The 17247-nt window shown below is 44.3% G+C and overlaps 1 protein-coding gene across 3 annotated transcripts in view; it reads right to left on the bottom strand.

Annotated features, from left to right (window-relative positions):
* Nucleotides 1–16899, bottom strand: part of MAP4K4 (mitogen-activated protein kinase kinase kinase kinase 4) — a 665231-nt gene extending 648332 nt beyond the window's left edge. For all 3 annotated transcript variants that reach the window (XM_086934708.1, XM_086934710.1, XM_086934709.1), the window contains exons 1-2: nt 16562–16899; nt 15944–16009 (exon numbers count right to left, since the gene is read on the bottom strand). In XM_086934708.1, the coding sequence (XP_086790834.1) occupies nt 15944–16009; nt 16562–16618 (123 nt within the window). In that variant the 5' untranslated portion in view covers nt 16619–16899. The remainder of the gene's footprint in view (nt 1–15943; nt 16010–16561) is intronic.
* Nucleotides 16900–17247: the final 348 nt, after the last annotated feature.

Consider the following 17247-nt stretch of genomic DNA (forward strand, 5'->3'; position numbering starts at 1 on the left):
TTTGGGTTTACTGTAGTCAGGATGCCCACTTTTTTTGTAAGCGAATTTACAGTGATTTACCATTGGCAATTTTAGTTAGATTTGCTCTGTCAAAGTGCCTTCAGATCAATATGCTTATTTTGAGGAATTAAACCACAAAATGAAGAACCATTTCTTTTCACAACTATGAGCACATAAATCGTAAAATAAAGCATGAAATCAATTTCTCCGGTATGCCTGCAGCCAAAACGTTTGAGTCCACCATAAATATTTCTAAGGCCTCTTTTACTGACATGCTCAAAAATCCCTTGCAGAAAGAGAAACCAAAAATCAATGACTCCAAACTTCCAGTTTACAGTCAAAATCTATTTGGAACCAGTTCATGTCCTCACCAATTCAGCGTTTGTGATAGGCCTTCTACCATAATCTGGCCTATGCCACCATTCCAGCCCACAACTGTAAACCAATGGATTCTAACTCATCCTCCCCCCCCCCCCCCCAGAGGCATAGTACCACACATTCCATGATGCCAGAGCCATTCCCTCTACTCCAGTGAGAACACAGATCAGAAATTCTTGTTCCGTGCTTTGTTACAGAATCAACAGCAGTGATTGTGGTCATCTTTTTGTTATGCCGCTTGCATCCAGAACATATTTTTATGCAGATTGTCATCATTCACTATTTGCTGTAGAGCATAGATGGTGCTCTAAACTTCGAAGAGCATGTGGGACTAACATTACAGATATAACGCACAATAAGTTAAGCACATCGAGAAGGACAGAAAAGTAATAGGGGAATCATTTGCTACATGAACTCACCTTCCTCAGTCCCCTTACCCCTCTGTTGAATGTTGATCAAATCATTCTGTGACCATCCCCTTTCCCACACCCAAATATTAAACACAAACATAACTCATGTCCTTACACCCCGACTCCCAACCCTATGTGTTTTCCCTATACCTCCACATTCAAAGAAGCACTCTACAGCAATGGTGCTGCACAGTCAAGCGCATCCTGGAACTGCCTTTCAGTGCAGGTCTGTCCAGATCTGTGAAAGTCAGAGAAGATGGGGGTGCCAGATTACTGTTCACACATTTTCCTGCCTCCCTCAGTTTTGCAGAGGGGAGGAAGTAGACAGGCAAGACTACCAATCTCTCTTTGCCTGGCTCTCTGAAGACCTGGTTGAGTCAGGAGAAAAGAACAAGCAGGACAGGTTTTCCCTTGGTGATATCATAGCCATGAAAAACATCATTTGATTTACTCTGCTGTGAAATAAGAGCAGTGAATAACCAAATTTCGAATTTCGTATTCAAATTAATAACTTCTAATGAGTCACAGAAAATGTATGCTTTTGCCTTAATAGGTGTAGATCAGTGGTTCTCAAACTTTTTCGACCTGCGGCTCCCTTGGCCCATTGGCCATTGCCTGCGGCTCCCCACTGTTACTTTTTTGGGAAAGGGGGGGGGGGGGGGGTATGTAATCCTGGCCTCTGGAATTTGCATTGTTCTCCATGAATATAATTGAGATGAAGCTGATGAAGGTTTTATAATCATATACAAAGGGTGTTTCGTACTACTAAGGCAGCTCCTCCAATAAAATATTCCTAGTTACACTTCTTTGCCCATGCCTTTTTAGAGTACCCTCTCAAACTTTTTATCCCACTTACAGTCCTAGATAGCACCCATATGCATGTAGGCCCCCATTGCAAAAGTGCTTCTGTGCTTGAAAAATATTTGCATGCACTTCGATTTCTACCCATGTCATACCTGCCAACACACCTGTCTCCGCAGGGTGACTCAACATTTTTTAAACCACATGCAGCTTTATTTTTGCTGTCTACTCCCTAAAATTGCCTCCAAAGCAATGCAAGCAAAATTAATTACTCTGATATATATTTTTTTTAAATGTCCCTCTTTCTTGTTTCCAAATGTTGGCATTAGGCCGTATATGGTGTTTTACTTCCCTGTGCTGAAGGAGAGAGCAGGCCTGTCTGGAAATGTGTGTGTTCTGAAAGAAATGTGTACTGGAGTATCTAGGATTCAAGTACAAATGTCAATACTTAATAATACATAATAGTGTGTTTAATAGGCAGGACAACCAAACTTTCCTAATAACTTGCATTGGTGTAAAATGCATTTGGAAAAAAATAAAACTATTCACGAGGCTAGCAAAATAAATCATGCATCTTCCGCTTACTTTGGGAGTGTTGGAACATCGGGATCTAGTGAAACATGGAGGTCATCTCCCCGGACATGCAATCAATTAAGCACTAGTTTACAGCTGTATGCACGTTACTTACAAATCAACATCATGTGTTTAAGTCTAATTAGTTTAACTGAAGACAACAGACCCTTTAACATTAAAATGCATTAAAATGCTTAGTGCTCTGCTTCCCTGGCTAGGTTTGACTGCTCCCCAGGGAGCCACGGCACACAGTTTGGGAACCACTGGTGTAGAGGTTTCTTCTCTGGGTCGGGAAAGTTCAAAGGTCAGAACCAGACTGAGAAGAAACATTTTAATTCTAAATTTCTGGTGATTTTTCCCAGTTCAATAGGGCAACAATTACTTAGAAGAAACCCTGTTCTGTCAAGTATGACTTGCTTAGATGAGAGTTCTTCGCATTCAATGGAAAAAGAATATTTGGCGTTTTACTTTTTATGGGAGCCAACTTAAAACCCATCTAACAATGGATATCACCTTCTGGACAGCAGGAACCGTGTCTTGGGCTGAAACTGGGGGCTGGGGGGGGGGGGGGGGTGCAAGCAAAAGCCTTTGCTGGTTTCTGTCCCTCGCTGTTTACATTTACGTTTTGTTTTAAAATACAGATGTATGTATTTTTTTTTGTTTTTTTTAAACAGGTTCAGCCCATAACTTACCCCTTCCATTTCACATATAGAGCCCACTAGGATATTAATTTTAAACGGCAAGTGTAACATTACTGCTACTTACACACACCACTGGAGTCAAGCTAGCCGGGCTGATGAGAGGTGTTACCTCGAAACCGGTCCGGTCCTCGGATGCTTGATTCCGTTCTGGGAAGGACATGGCTTTTGTAGTTCGGACTGGACTGTTCCCATGGGGCACAGGGTCAGAGCTGATTTGCATATCGCCATTGTCTAACCCAGGGTGGTGTGGAGTGCAAAAAAACGATGGATTTGGGCCCAGATCTTTTGACTGGGGTGAATGTGTGACATTGATCCACATTCGGTCCATCACCTGTTTTGTTTGCAATACCGCCATAAGTTCGCTGGGGACGCTCAGACGTGGGTCCCAGGCACTCCACACCACTGGAGTCAAGCTAGCCGGGCTGATGAGAAGTGTTACCTCGAAACCGGTCCGGTCCTCGGATGCTTGATTCCGTTCTGGGAAGGACATGGCTTTTGTAGTTCGGACTGGACTGTTCCCATGGGGCACAGGGTCAGAGCTGATTTGCATATCGCCATTGTCTAACCCAGGGTGGTGTGGAGTGCAAAAAAACGATGGATTTGGGCCCAGATCTTTTGACTGGGGTGAATGTGTGACATTGATCCACATTCGGTCCATCACCTGTTTTGTTTGCAATACCGCCATAAGTGCGCTGGGGATGCTCAGACGTGGGTCCCAGGCACTCCACACCACTGGAGTCAAGCTAGCCGGGCTGATGAGAGGTGTTACCTCGAAACCGGTCCGGTCCTCGGATGCTTGATTCCGTTCTGGGAAGGACATGGCTTTTGTAGTTCGGACTGGACTGTTCCCATGGGGCACAGGGTCAGAGCTGATTTGCATATCGCCATTGTCTAACCCAGGGTGGTGTGGAGTGCAAAAAAACGATGGATTTGGGCCCAGATCTTTTGACTGGGGTGAATGTGTGACATTGATCCACATTCGGTCCATCACCTGTTTTGTTTGCACATACACACACCACAGCACACAGTGCAAGCACCAACCTTTAAAATTACCAGACACTGAAGTAGTTGTCCATAGTAACAGATAAAACAATGTTAAAGCTGCCACAAAAACAGGAGAGGTAAACCAAATTAACAAGACCCCCCAAAACCTTCCTTGCCACAGGAGAAAAATACACTAGTGTCGCTGGTCTCTCCAACAGGCAAACAACCTTCAGGGTGATGAATGTGAATGTTTGAGATCAGTGTGGCATGTTTATCCTTGCACACATATTCTGCATAGTTCTTCGATGTCCAAGGCCCTGCAGTGCTGGCGTAGGAACCAGCAGACGATGAACCACAAACAACCGGCCTGAAATAGACTACAAGACTGCAGCCTGCATTTAGACACTGTTTCCCTCCCCAGCTAAGTGCTGCAAGCTTGCAATGAAAAAAAGTTCTAATTCGGTGCCCTACAATCATAACCGCTTATTTTCAACCAAGGAGTCCTATGTTGACCAAAACGTTAGGAGGTGATACCTTTAATGCAAGGTAGCTGTTGTGACAGCAACAAGTCCCAGTAGAGAAACGACTTTTCCAAAGTATCCATACCACATATTGGTAGGAGGTGGAGTTATAAAAATAAATAAACTTATTTGTATTAGCGCATACGTTTCTAACACTACCCAGTGACTTTTGATACATGTGTACATAACCATAAAGCAATCCTTAAGTGAAAAATACTTATGCTCATCTATTCAGGGTTATTGCACCACTTGCAGAGCATTATGCCACCAAGGTATGCTGGCACCAGAGGCCATCTCTACAACAGCCAGTGGCCACTACACACATTCACCTGATGCAATGCAAAGGTTGTGTAACTTCAATGCTGGTCAACGTGAAACCCAGAAACAACCGTAAAAAATACCCAAAAGCTGAAAGTGTTTCTAAGTTATACCTACAGGATAAAGAAAGTATACAAAAACTAGTAACAACGCACTGCATCATCCAAGCAAACAGTTGGGGAGCAGAGGTGCTGCCTACTTTCAACTACTGCTCATAGATTACTCAGTTTCCTGGATCAGTCAGAGGGGCAGCTATTGTGTCTAGCCATGAAGAGTCAAGACTTGGCCAACTAAATAACCAAACTCATCACGGCTATATACAAATATCGTAACTCATCATTTCCAAAGACAAGGTCTTGGTGATTGTAACAAACACCTATTCCAGATGTATCCAAAACCAGCCAGTTGCTCGACAGGTCAAAAAGAAAAATCTACAAACAGCGAGAAGTATAGAAATGTACATTAAGAATTCTCTGCAGTCTCTGGGCTACTGAAACTTCAACCCAGTTTCAAAGGCCTTATTGTCTCCGCAGCAAAAAAAAAAAAAAAAAAAAAAGGGTCCAGCTCAAATCTTTCCTTGTGCTTCTGAAACATTGTCGCGGCAAACACAAGTAGACTCCTGCAGGCAGTTCTTCTAGAATTTAAAAATAATTTAACGAGCTGATCTTAGAACTGGAGTAAAACGGTCTTTCCTTCACTGGAGTTAATTGACAGGTATACATTTTAGACTACACAAACTCAGGTTTGCAAAAAAAACGATACATTCAGCTTAGTGGTTTCAAATGATTATATACAGGAAACAAATAACATTTTTACAGCAAATGCAAATAGCTGTGTGAAGCAGAGTGCTTTTAAATACTGTCAACGTGGATAAGCAAGGAACAAAAATAAATAATTTGCACAAACAACCTGCTAGACACCATTCCGAAGTCGACACAAACAAATGTGGTTGCCTGCCCATCGTCAAGATGGTAGAGTTGGGGAGTACCACAAATGAGGGGGCACGGACATGGGAACAACGCGAGTGGGGCAAAGTATAGTTCATCAAGTTTTTCTGAGAGGCTGCTCCAAGCTGACTGAGGCCTATCTAAGTGGGTACAGACAATTAACAGGACTGTTTTCAAAGAACAAAAGGCACTGAAAATCAACAAATAAGGTGGATTTTACATATAATAAAAAGGTGAGTGTTCTTTGAAGAGGTAAGCCAGTGTACTTTTGTGGGTAATCACATACCCCTTGCAGGCAATTTCGCTCTTGTCAAAGGCAGGAGGTAAGTGGTTTTCCGGGTTGGGAATTGCAAGATAACTTCCTCTCTGCCTCAATTTTGAGTGGACAGTAGAAACGGCTTCTCCACGGGAGAGTGAAGAAATAAGTAAATATACAAAAGGATGTTTGTGTGACAGTTACACATACAAGACTGCATACATAAATGTGGCACACGCAAGTATTTCTGAATTGTTTGGTGAATCGTATGTAAATTGGAAATGTGATCAAAATAGAGAAGTATTTCTATGGGAGGAAATGTACGACTTTACTCTCAAACTCTTTATGAAACCAGTCTATTGTGGCTCTTTAAATAATCTAAAGTATTTTTTTTCAGGATTTCTATGATATTTTTTAACTGTAGTTATTTTAAGCATTTGGTGTTCCCTATTTGTTTTAGCTTACTTTTGGCCCATGCTGCTGAACTCGGTGACCACATACTTAGCATCTCTCGATCCACAGTGGACCATCCAAATATCAAAACTTACACATAAACAGACATCTACAAGTTAGTTTGTACCACCAATTCCCCGTTTTACCGGTCTAAGAAACCACTCCAACTTTAGGATGTACACAAGTACACTATTTCTGCAAAATTATATTTTTGGTTAAAACACCCTTGCAAGGGCAAGACGGTGAAATATGGGGTTTTTTGCACAGTCTGGCCAAAGAAGAGTGGATAAAAACAACGTCAAGAGCTTAGACAAACGTTTAAACAAGAGTAAGGCGCTATCAGAGAGCATCTCCAGGAAGAGCCAGACGACAGTATTAGGCGGTTAGATATTGCCACTTAATGTCTTCACTGCAACTAATGGAGGGAAACGCCTGCTACGTGTTGGGGAGCTTATTGCAATGTGCTTTTCAAGGCTGTTTCTGTGTAAATACTAAGACAAAAATGCCTAAAACACATCCTTCATTAGGACAAAGAGGGATTTGCTTTATTAGCAGTGCCATCCCTGGTGGGTGAGCAATCAAGTGAACAGCTTGTTCTCCGGGCCAGAGACAGGGCTAATGAGGCAAACCATATTTGTTGAACACAAGGGCGAGGAAAAAAAATCATTGCTAAATGGGTTAGCCTAGTGAGAGGCCAAAGGTCAGCTAGAAATGCAGGATTTATCCTAGAGCGGTTGATCCTTCGAGGCATCTAAACTTGAGCAAGACGGCAAAACAAAAATACACATCTGGCGCCCGTCTCCCATGTGTGCCCCCTGACTGGTAATGTACTCTGGAAAAAAATGCACTTTAAAAACAGACCACAATCTCCTCGACTAGAAATAAACTGGGTCGGTTAGCGACTGGACAAACTTCCGGTGTCTGCCACTATAGGGGTGAGAACGACAGGTGCAAAGGAACTAAAAACAAACTCGATGGCAAGCTCCCCATGGTTTGGCTATACGTAAAGCACTATAGAACTGAGGGGGGGGGGGGGGGGGGGGAGACAGACTAGTGAACCCTTGAGGGAACGGTCTAAACTAGTAGCCAACGAGTCTCGTCCTTGCACGTACAAGAGTACAACAACTGACATTTATTCATTGGAAATCCGTAACTTTTATAGGAATGTCGCCCTGTGCCAGGACATGTGGTTTAGGAAACATAGTTGGTCCAATCCCGTAACACTTCTCTCTTTCCAACCCTGTGGAACACTCTGCCCATCCAAATACGCAAAGAGGAAAACTACAGGATCTTTAGGAAAAGCGTAAAGACCTGGCTGTTTGACCTATAAGTACCCTGGACTCCCTCTCTGGTTAGCTGGGCTCGTGATCCTCCTTTCGGCGCCGGGAAACCCTTTGTGGGTAGCTGCGCGCCTTACAAATGCTATAAAATAAATAAATTTCATCGAGAGGTGTAACACACACGTTACGGAAGCCTGGCGGCATTCAAAGCAAAGATGCAAGGATTCCCATCACGACGTTTGCAAACCAAGTAAAAACACTAGACTACAAGACAGTGAATTAAATAATGCAACACTAGGAAACACAACTTACTGCAATCTGAGAAAAACATCCACAAGGAAAAATATATGTAGAGAAAATAGAATTCTGCAAGTAATGAAAAGTAAAACAATTGTATTGGTTCTTAACTTAATGCCTAAATATTTAAAAGAACTACAAAATGCACTAGTGTTTGTTTTCAAAATCCACTGTTTAGAAAGAAAGGTAAATGTGAATCGCCGAGTTTCGCAGGCACACCTTTCCTCAAGCACCCCTTTCACCCAAATTCAAGGTTTGTCTAACATCACACGAGGCAAGTAAACTAGACTCCATGTGCCCCGTCACAGGGGCCTCTGCGCCCTTTCAAGGTCCCAGCTGCCCTCTTCCGGTTTGTAAGGGGCACCTGTCAGTGACAGGACTGGGTCAGTGGGCACTAGTCAGACGCAGGGCGGCTCGCTTTTGTGAAAAGCCTTACTTTGCCACCGCCCATTGCTCAGCATAGTCTGCCACTCAGCCGACTCGAACTGCGTCATCGCCGGAAGCGCTGCAGCCTACCTGGACAGCTTCCACTCTATCCCTCCCCCTTCAGCCCAGTCACCCCGCTGCCTCAAGTCTACCTTGCTTCGGCAATTCTTTACGCCTGGAAATTCAGGCGTGGAGAAAACGTCGCGAAACTCCGTGGGGAAATTTACAAATCGGCAGATCTGGACAGCCCCGGCTCGTGGGGAGGGAACTGATAAAAACGTGGAAACCGAATGTGGGCGAGAACAAGTATTAATTACAAAGTAGGAAGATCAAGCAAGCATCCTTATCCTCCTTGGAAAATACTGCGGATGTCTCTAGCATCCAAAAGGACAATCATCCCCCAAATGATTTCATACAAACATCGTTAATAATCTCGTAGTCACATCCACAGGAGGGCCGTCATCATTAGCAGTATCTGCAGGTCTCAACTCTGTCATTAACTGTCTGAACAATTCACTTATGGCGAGCAGGCGGGCCCCACAGCTTTGCAATTTGCACTCCTAGATATCTTCCCCTCAACATTTATTTATTTATTTATTTTGAAAGTTTTATATAGCGCGAACAAGATCTTTGCAGATATCAGAGCGCTTTACAAAGAGAGGGTACATGATCATAGCCAATACAGGTAAGTCGGTAGAGCTAACAGTACAAATAGGTGTAAGGCAATAAAACAAATAATACAAATAAGTCAGCAAAGACAGTAAAACCAGATAATACAAATAAGCAGAGAGGTCGAACAGGTAGAGGGGATCTGTGCAAATTCTTTAAGAGTCCGAAGTGGTAGTTCAGGTGTATTTAGCCATGAGGATAGCTTTTACTTCTTTCTTAAAACGAATAGTGGAGGAGATGAGTCTGATTTCAGGAGGGAGTGAGTTCCAGATTCTGGGTGCCATTCCTGAGAAGGAGCGTTTATAAGTTTTTTCCTTCCGGAATCTCCTAGGCTTCAGCAGAAGATTGTTTGTGCCTCTGGTGTTTCTAGAGCCGCCAGAGATTGTAAGCTTCTGAGTGAGGTAGCCGGGGGAGTTAAGGTGAACCAGAGCAATTTTAATATAGCAGCAGACCTTAGTTGAAGTGGAGGTTGAGCAAAGTGCTGAATTCGGTCATACATTGGTTCTCTTTTCAGTCTACTCACCCTCCCTCTTGAACAATGAGTGTTTCACACCTCTGCTTGGTATTTCATCTCCCCAGCACCCCGATTGTATGCTGCAGACATCACGGGCTGATGAAAATTCAAATTTGTGTTTGTAAAAATAAGGACCTGCCAGCGGCGCAAAGGACCCATCTGCGAAAAGATGGGCCAATAATCATCCGGACAGCCAGGAGGTGAGGGTGGGATGAAAGAGCATGTGACACCCTCCTGTTTTTTTTGTCCCCCCACCTTATCAATCTGTGGTTGATCAGACACTTAGAATGTACCTAGACAGTGGTAAGCATGTGAATTGAATTGCGCTTTGGATTCACACCTTTTTATGACGAGCACTGGAGGAAAGTTGGGTTGGAGGCCAGATACTAGATTTTGGCAACCATGCATAAAGACTGCCAGCATTCCCATTCATTGCTACTTATGCAGCAGGAAATCGATCGATTGTTCCAAGGTCAGGCCAGATACAAAATGGTTAGGTGTTTGAGAGGAAGGGTTAAGGCGAAAAATAAAGAGTTCTTAGGCATGTAGAAAAACAGAGTAAAACGGAGGGGAGAATATTTATTAAGCGCCATGGTACCTCTGGGAGGTGCGGCCATTGCCGGACAAACCACTACTGCTGAAAGCAATATAATACTCAGTAAGATTAATAAATCTGCCACAATGCCAGTCGTTTCTTTCCGAACCAAGACTCACCACAAATGCACTGCAAATCGCCTTCACCACTTAATTTGGGAAAAATGTGATACGCTTAAAAACCTATTTCTATTCAACTATTGGGATCGATAAGACAAAACACGCTACAAACCTTCTGGCCACCTCGGTTTATTGAAAGTTACTCTCAGAAAAAGGGTACCAGGCAGCGGCAAGCACTGCTTCCTCCTGTCAAACAGGCTAGACTCTCACACAAGCTTCCTTTCCTCCCACACAGAGATTAGAGAAGGCCTCACCGAAGTAGCCCAGTGGAAGAACAGATGGTTGGACTTAGTAGGGGGATTAAGATGGGAAAACTACATGATAATGGAGTTCTAATTAAAAACAACGTTTTGGCCAGAAGTTGCCATTCATGGACTCATTCCTTAATTGCAGCTACTTAAGATTAAAAGAACACAAATTGCATCCATTTCAAGGATCCCCTGACCAAGTTAGGGAGCCTCTGGTTCAAGCTCACAGGTCTGTGATAAAGATCGAGCTATATGGATCTCCGCTGCTTCTTGTAGGATCATAGTTTTTTATCCTTGGGGCCAGATGTATCGAAAAAGCATTTTGCGATGCTCAAATAGCAATTTTTACCGAATCGCCATTTGGTAATCGCAAAATGCTATGTATGTAGGAATCGCCAAAGATTTTGCAATTCTTTAATATTACCCAATAGCGATTCGGTAAATAGTGAATTGCTATTAGGTAATATTACTCCATTAGTTCCTATGGGCCGATAGGTGCGAATGGTTTTGCATTAGCTAATTAGTGATTACCTAATTGGTAATCGCAGATTAGCTAAGGCCAAGCCAAGGCTGCCCGGGGGCCATAGGCCCCCCCCCCGAAGCACCCCAGAAAAAAAAAGTGTGCACATGTAAAGCAAACACAGGCCCTAGAGGCATGTGTGGGCTCCATGGCACTTTCAAAAATACTGTTTTGTGCATTTTTCAAAGTCTGCACACATTTACCATCAACTTGAAGTTTATGGTAATAGCGTTTCAAGGCTTCTTAATGTGCATTAGGGATTCACAAATTTTAATTCCATATTTGCATTCGCAATTTAGGTAAACGCTAAAAATTGCAATTACCTAAATTGCGACTAAAAACCCTTCATACATAAGGAAAGGCCATTTTTCGATTAGTACCATTTGCGACTGAAAAGTAGTTTCATACACGTGGCCCTTTGACTGTACTCAAAATTGCCCGGCAGGACTCAAGCCGTTAGAAGAAAGACATATCCATCAACCATGAAGAGTTCAGCAGCATTCCAACAACACTTGAATGGCCATTCTCAGGCAGGCCAGGTGACGCAGTAAATCCATACATCTACTTGGTGTCCAAATACACCAACAAATAGCTGTCATTATTTACAAGAACAGACATACGGGGAGTTAATGAAAATCAATGCAGCGCAAACAACTTCGTTTCTGGACATGCTCCCACAAAACTGTAAAAATGCATGCTTTGAATTTCTCACTAAGCAGTGTAAAGAAAGCAATATGCAAAAACAAATTATGCTGATGGTTTATAATGTTATTTATACTAATACCGGTTAAAAGAGTTATGAAAGTCAACATATCCGTTGCTAAAACTCTTACTCATCAAGACTGCAGCGTTTGTGCTCTCTTCAACAGGAAATACACTGTACAAGGCCCATTAGTCACGACTGTATCTGGGTCTAGTCATGTAGACGATGCGCGCAGGCTCTTGACCAGACAGACACCTCTTACCGCCCTCCCCCACCCGCTGTGAAAGGCCACAGAAGCCGAGACGGAGGCGAGGGGCTTTCCTGTCTTTTCTGGTGTTTACCTACACCCCCTCCAAGGACAGCTGTTCTTGCTGCCCTAACGAGCACTACGTAGCGCCTTTACCCCCCCTCCCCACCCCCTCCCAACTACCCCCAGTGCTGCCCTCCCACGATGTAATGTTTGTGTACACAAAAACAAGGATGCGTGCATTTGGTGTGCACATGTGATGCCACGGCATACGGACCTTGCACCATAGGACCCATAGCCCTAGTCCTGTATACAGATAAAGTCTTGTGAAAAAGTGAAAACACTTGTACCTGCATTCGAGTCAATACGTTTAATATAGTAGCTGATCGAGCCAACGACGGCTGCCACTTAACAGCACCGCATTCAGCGGAAGACACCAAGTCTCACACCTTTTACAGAAAGTCGTCATTTCTCGATTGATCTAGGTCACTCAGATGAGTTTAAATGAGTCACACACCTCCAAATACTAATTTGCCTTTAATACATAACATTTTGGGCCAAAAATCTTAACTAAAATAAGTGCGTGTGTGCTCTTGGTCCTAGGAATTAATGTCTGTATATGAACTGTCGACACCACAGAGTTTGGTGTGTCTTCCGGTTGTTCAGTCACACAATAACAGGGAACCAACACTTTATATCTAGCATTAACAAAGTACAAAAACCCAAACATCTTTTTACTGCCATGGTCCATGTCTAGCGTATCTAAGGAAGTAAGAAATCTCAGAATTACCATAGACTCCACGCTGTCAATGAATTCCCAAGTGGTCAAACTAGCAAGATCAAGCTTCATTACTATAAAAACCTTGCAACGCCACCTATCCCCACCTGGGTTTTCCGCACAATGGCCAGGATACTATCTCTATTGTGCGGTCCAAACTCAGTTACACCAATAGCCTCTACTACAGATCATCTTTAACAACTACAAAAAGACTATAACATATTCAGAACTCTGCTACCCGACTACTCCTATGTGTAAAGCAACAAGCCCACATCTCCCCTGCCTTGAAAGCCTCACATTGGTTACTGGTTGCCAGAAGATCCATATTCAAGTTGCTTTGCATCACCCAAAAAGTGATACATGTGACAGGGCCTCTCTTCCTCCGGAATAAAATCACCAAATACATTCCACAAAGGAACCTCCGCTCTAGATTGGCACATCACCTCAAAATCCAACCATACAAGAAAAAAAACATATGTGGCTATCCTATGTTCAAGCAGCCAAACTATGGAACTCTTTACCCCCTAAAACATAAGATCCAGGGAGAACTATCTTATCTTCAGAAGCCTACTCAAGAGTTGGCTCTTCCGGACATAACCACCATACTCAAACATACCTGTAAAGCAAATCCCTGTGTATATAAGCATTTATGTGTATGTATCTAGAGAAGTCTATTCCTTTGTATAAATATGTAAATAGACCTCTCCGCAGCCTTTGATACTGTCTGGCACAGCACCCGAATAAACCGCCTCGACAACACCGGAATCCAAGGAAAGGCCCTGGAATGGGTCACCTCGTTTCTCTACGGCAGAACCCAGAGAGTCCACCTCCCACCCTTCCGCTCCGCGGCCACCGAGATCATCTGCGGCGTACCCCAAGGATCCTCACTCAGCCCAACTCTCTTCAATGTCTACATGAGCCCCCTCGCCACCATTGCACGCAAACACAACACCAACATCATCTCCTACGCCGACGACAAACAACTGATACTCTCCCTCACCAAAGACCCAGCCCTCGCCAAAACCAGCCTTCAGGAAGGCATGAAAGAGGTAGCGCAATGGATGAAGCACAGCCGTCTGAAGCTCAACTCGGACAAGACGGAGGACCTCATCCTCGGACAATCCCCCTCAGCATGGGACAACTCCTGGTGGGCCATGGCGCTGGGCACCGCACCGACCCCCACGGACCACGCATGCAACCTGGGATTCATCCTGGACTCCTCCCTCACGATGACCAAGCGAGTCAACGCCGTCTCATCCTTATGCTTCAACCCCCTGCGCATGCTCCGGAAGATCTTCCGATGGATCCCCACCGAAACCAGAAGAACAGTCACCCAAGCCCTCGTCACCAGCCAACTGGACTACGGGAACGCCCTTTACGCAGGAACTACTGCCAAACTTCAGAATCGCCTCGAGCGCATACAGAATGCCTCTGCACGACTCATCCTCGACATCCCTCGCCACAGCCACATATCCGCCCACCTGAGAAACCTCCACTGGCTCCCTGTCAACAAAAGGATCACGTTCAGGCTGCTCACCCACGCACACAAGGCGCTCCACAACATGGGCCCCGAATACCTCAACAGCCGACTCTCGTTCTACACCTCCACCCGCCAGCTCCGCTCCACCAGCCACGAATACGCAGAACGACCACCGGAGGAAGATCGTTCTCCTACCTGGCAGCGAAGACTTGGAACTCCCTCCCCAAACACCTACGACTGACCCAGGACCACCTCACCTTCAGGAAACACCTCAAAACCTGGCTCTTCGAGCAGTAGCAGCACCGCCCCCCCCCCCCCCCTGCCTTGAGACACTCACAGGTGAGTAGCGCGCTCTATAAATGTCTTGATTGATTGATTGATGTTTATACACATATATATATATTCATTAGGTCCACTTAAAATGTACATATTACTTATAGCTATATTGTTTAACATGTATATAGGTCACCGCATAAGTGAGTACATTTTCAACATAACTATCTACAATTGCTTCACTATTGAATTATTGAAAGGAAAAACATTCATTACAAACAAATCCATTAGCTTAAAGTACAACACGAGTCTGAGTTTACTAAATACCACTTAAATCTAGATATATTACCTTCCTTATACATATACACCTTCCATGTACTTGGGTATCTTTATATTTACTACTTTACTCCTACCTCAGCATCTCCAATGCACTTTCCTATACACCTCTCAATATATCCTCTACATCCACTCTCTGACTCATCCCAAACCTCATTCCACTACTCTCCAGTGCACTACCCTATTTCTCAACCTATACCTCTCTCAATATATCCTCTACCTCCATTCCGACTCATCCCAAATTCTATTCTATGGTCTCCAAAATAAGCCTTTCTAGACTCTTGCCTCATCTCAAACCCCTTTTTATTAGTATTCAGATGTTCCAAACAAGCTTTTCTAAACCCTTCCCTCATGTATCCCTACTAGACTCATAGATACCTCATCTCTCTCCCTAATCCACTTCTAGACTCTTCCCTCCATCTCTCCTTGACTTATGCCAAACCTCCTCCTACTGCTATGATCTTCAAATAAACACTTTCTAGTCCCTTCTCTCTTCAATCCCCCACTATCCTTTTCAATCCAATTAACAGACTCGCATCTCTACCGCTCAAATTAGTTTCCTATTTCCCTATACTAATTCACCACTAATATACTTTTTGGGTTCCAGAGTAGCATACTACTCATCGAAAAGCGCATCAACGCCTCAGAAGGGGTAGGGTTTGTAATTACAATATATAGAAAGTAGAACACAAAGTCCTATGTTGTCTATGCATTACACAATGTCTAGAGCTGCATTTACGAAGAACAGAAAACTTCAAGTACCATAATGCAAAGAAAAAATTACAAGATTACATTAACTGATCATGTAGCGCAATAAAAGCAAGACAGCTGATGAAAGCACACATCGAGTCTCAAACCTTGGAGCACTGTTTAACTCTTAACCAGTCAGAATAACCAACAGCGTCCCACGCGTGGGAATTACATTCCTGCTCAAACAGCAACTTTCGGCTCAAAATTTTCAAGTCTCAGCAGCGAGCAACTCTAGATGCACGGGCTCTCCCTGAAGTGCAAGTGTAGCCCGTCTATTGTTCTCGATGTCAAACAAATCCAGACAAAAGGGCCCACCCTTCACTGCCAGGAGGACGAAAAAGAAGAGCAAACAAGCTTGGCACTCACCTTGTAGACCTGCCCATAGGTGCCATTTCCAACTACTTCCACCAGCTCAAAGATCCCAGCCGGGTCCTGGAACAGAGAGGGTTAACAGCAATCAGTGGGCTGCTAGGGAGGGTCGGCAAAGAATACAGGGGGAGCTCTTGCAGGCAGCTGTTGCTCCCCATTACTGCTGTCTGGGGCTAGCTGCCACAAGACTGAAACAAGGGGAAGGGTGCCAGTTCAAAAGCCAGCTGCACCTCACAACGCACTGACAACAAGGGGCTCAAACAAAAGCAGAATATGTTTTAAAGGTGTCATTTTAAATCTTAACGTCTGCGGGCAGGAGGGACGGTTGTTTTTAGGAAAAATTGGCAGCCTTCCCCAACACTGAATGCATGCAAACAAAGGGAGAAAGAAACGTCTTAACTCCAACCACCAGGAGGAAAAAAAAACAGTCACAAGGCAGCCTTGAAACCGGATTCTGGGTGAAGCTGCTGCCACCACCCCGAGAACTCCCCGGCTAGCACGTGAACGCACATTAAACCGGGGGACCAAGCCCGCCCCGTTCAACCCCATTCATCTACGTCTCATCCCAAACAACCCTTTCACCCTTCTTTTGTTTCCTGACTCCCTCACACTCACCCGCAAAGAAGAAAGGTCTATGTCCACCAGACTTTTCGCAGGCGAATCGTTCGCCATGACCCCCTTCTTCGGTTTAAACAATTCCAAAAAAAAGAGGCGTGGGGCGGCAGTAGCTCCCCACCCTGCTTCACAGCACCCTAGTCCTCATTGGCGGCGGGTGCCCGCTGCTGACTGAGCCGAGCAATGCTTCTCTTTTGTGCGCTGCTCCTCAGCTGCCTCCACGCTACACCATGGTCATGGTGAGGCTGCGGCTGCAGCTCCCACTGGCAGGAACCGAGCTGCCTCCCTCCGCTCCTGCCCTCAGCCCTCCTTCCCCTCTAGGAAACATAGACACACACACAGCAGAGGAGAAAAAAAAAAGAAAAGAAATCCCAGCCACTCCCCAGCCTCAGCACCAGAAGTAGAAAGAAGACTAGAATGCCACGGCCAACCCGAGACGCTGAGGTAATGCAAGTGCCATATTGAAATAGAAGATTCAACTCTTTTATTTTTTTTTATTGTGCTCAGTTTTCTTAGTCTAATTGCGTGATTACCTACGTTTTCTGTATGTACAGTGCAAACACGCGAGGAATAGAAAAGTGACTCAACTGGGCACTGATATTTTGCATTTGGATTCTTCTGTCTGTATAGTTGTTTAAAAGTAAGAAAAACGAGACTATACATTTTGGGGCTTATTTACAAGCTCC

This window comes from Lissotriton vulgaris, chromosome 8 (assembly GCF_964263255.1).
Source record: "Lissotriton vulgaris chromosome 8, aLisVul1.2, whole genome shotgun sequence".
In the NCBI taxonomy this organism is placed as follows: Eukaryota; Metazoa; Chordata; class Amphibia; order Caudata; family Salamandridae; genus Lissotriton; species Lissotriton vulgaris.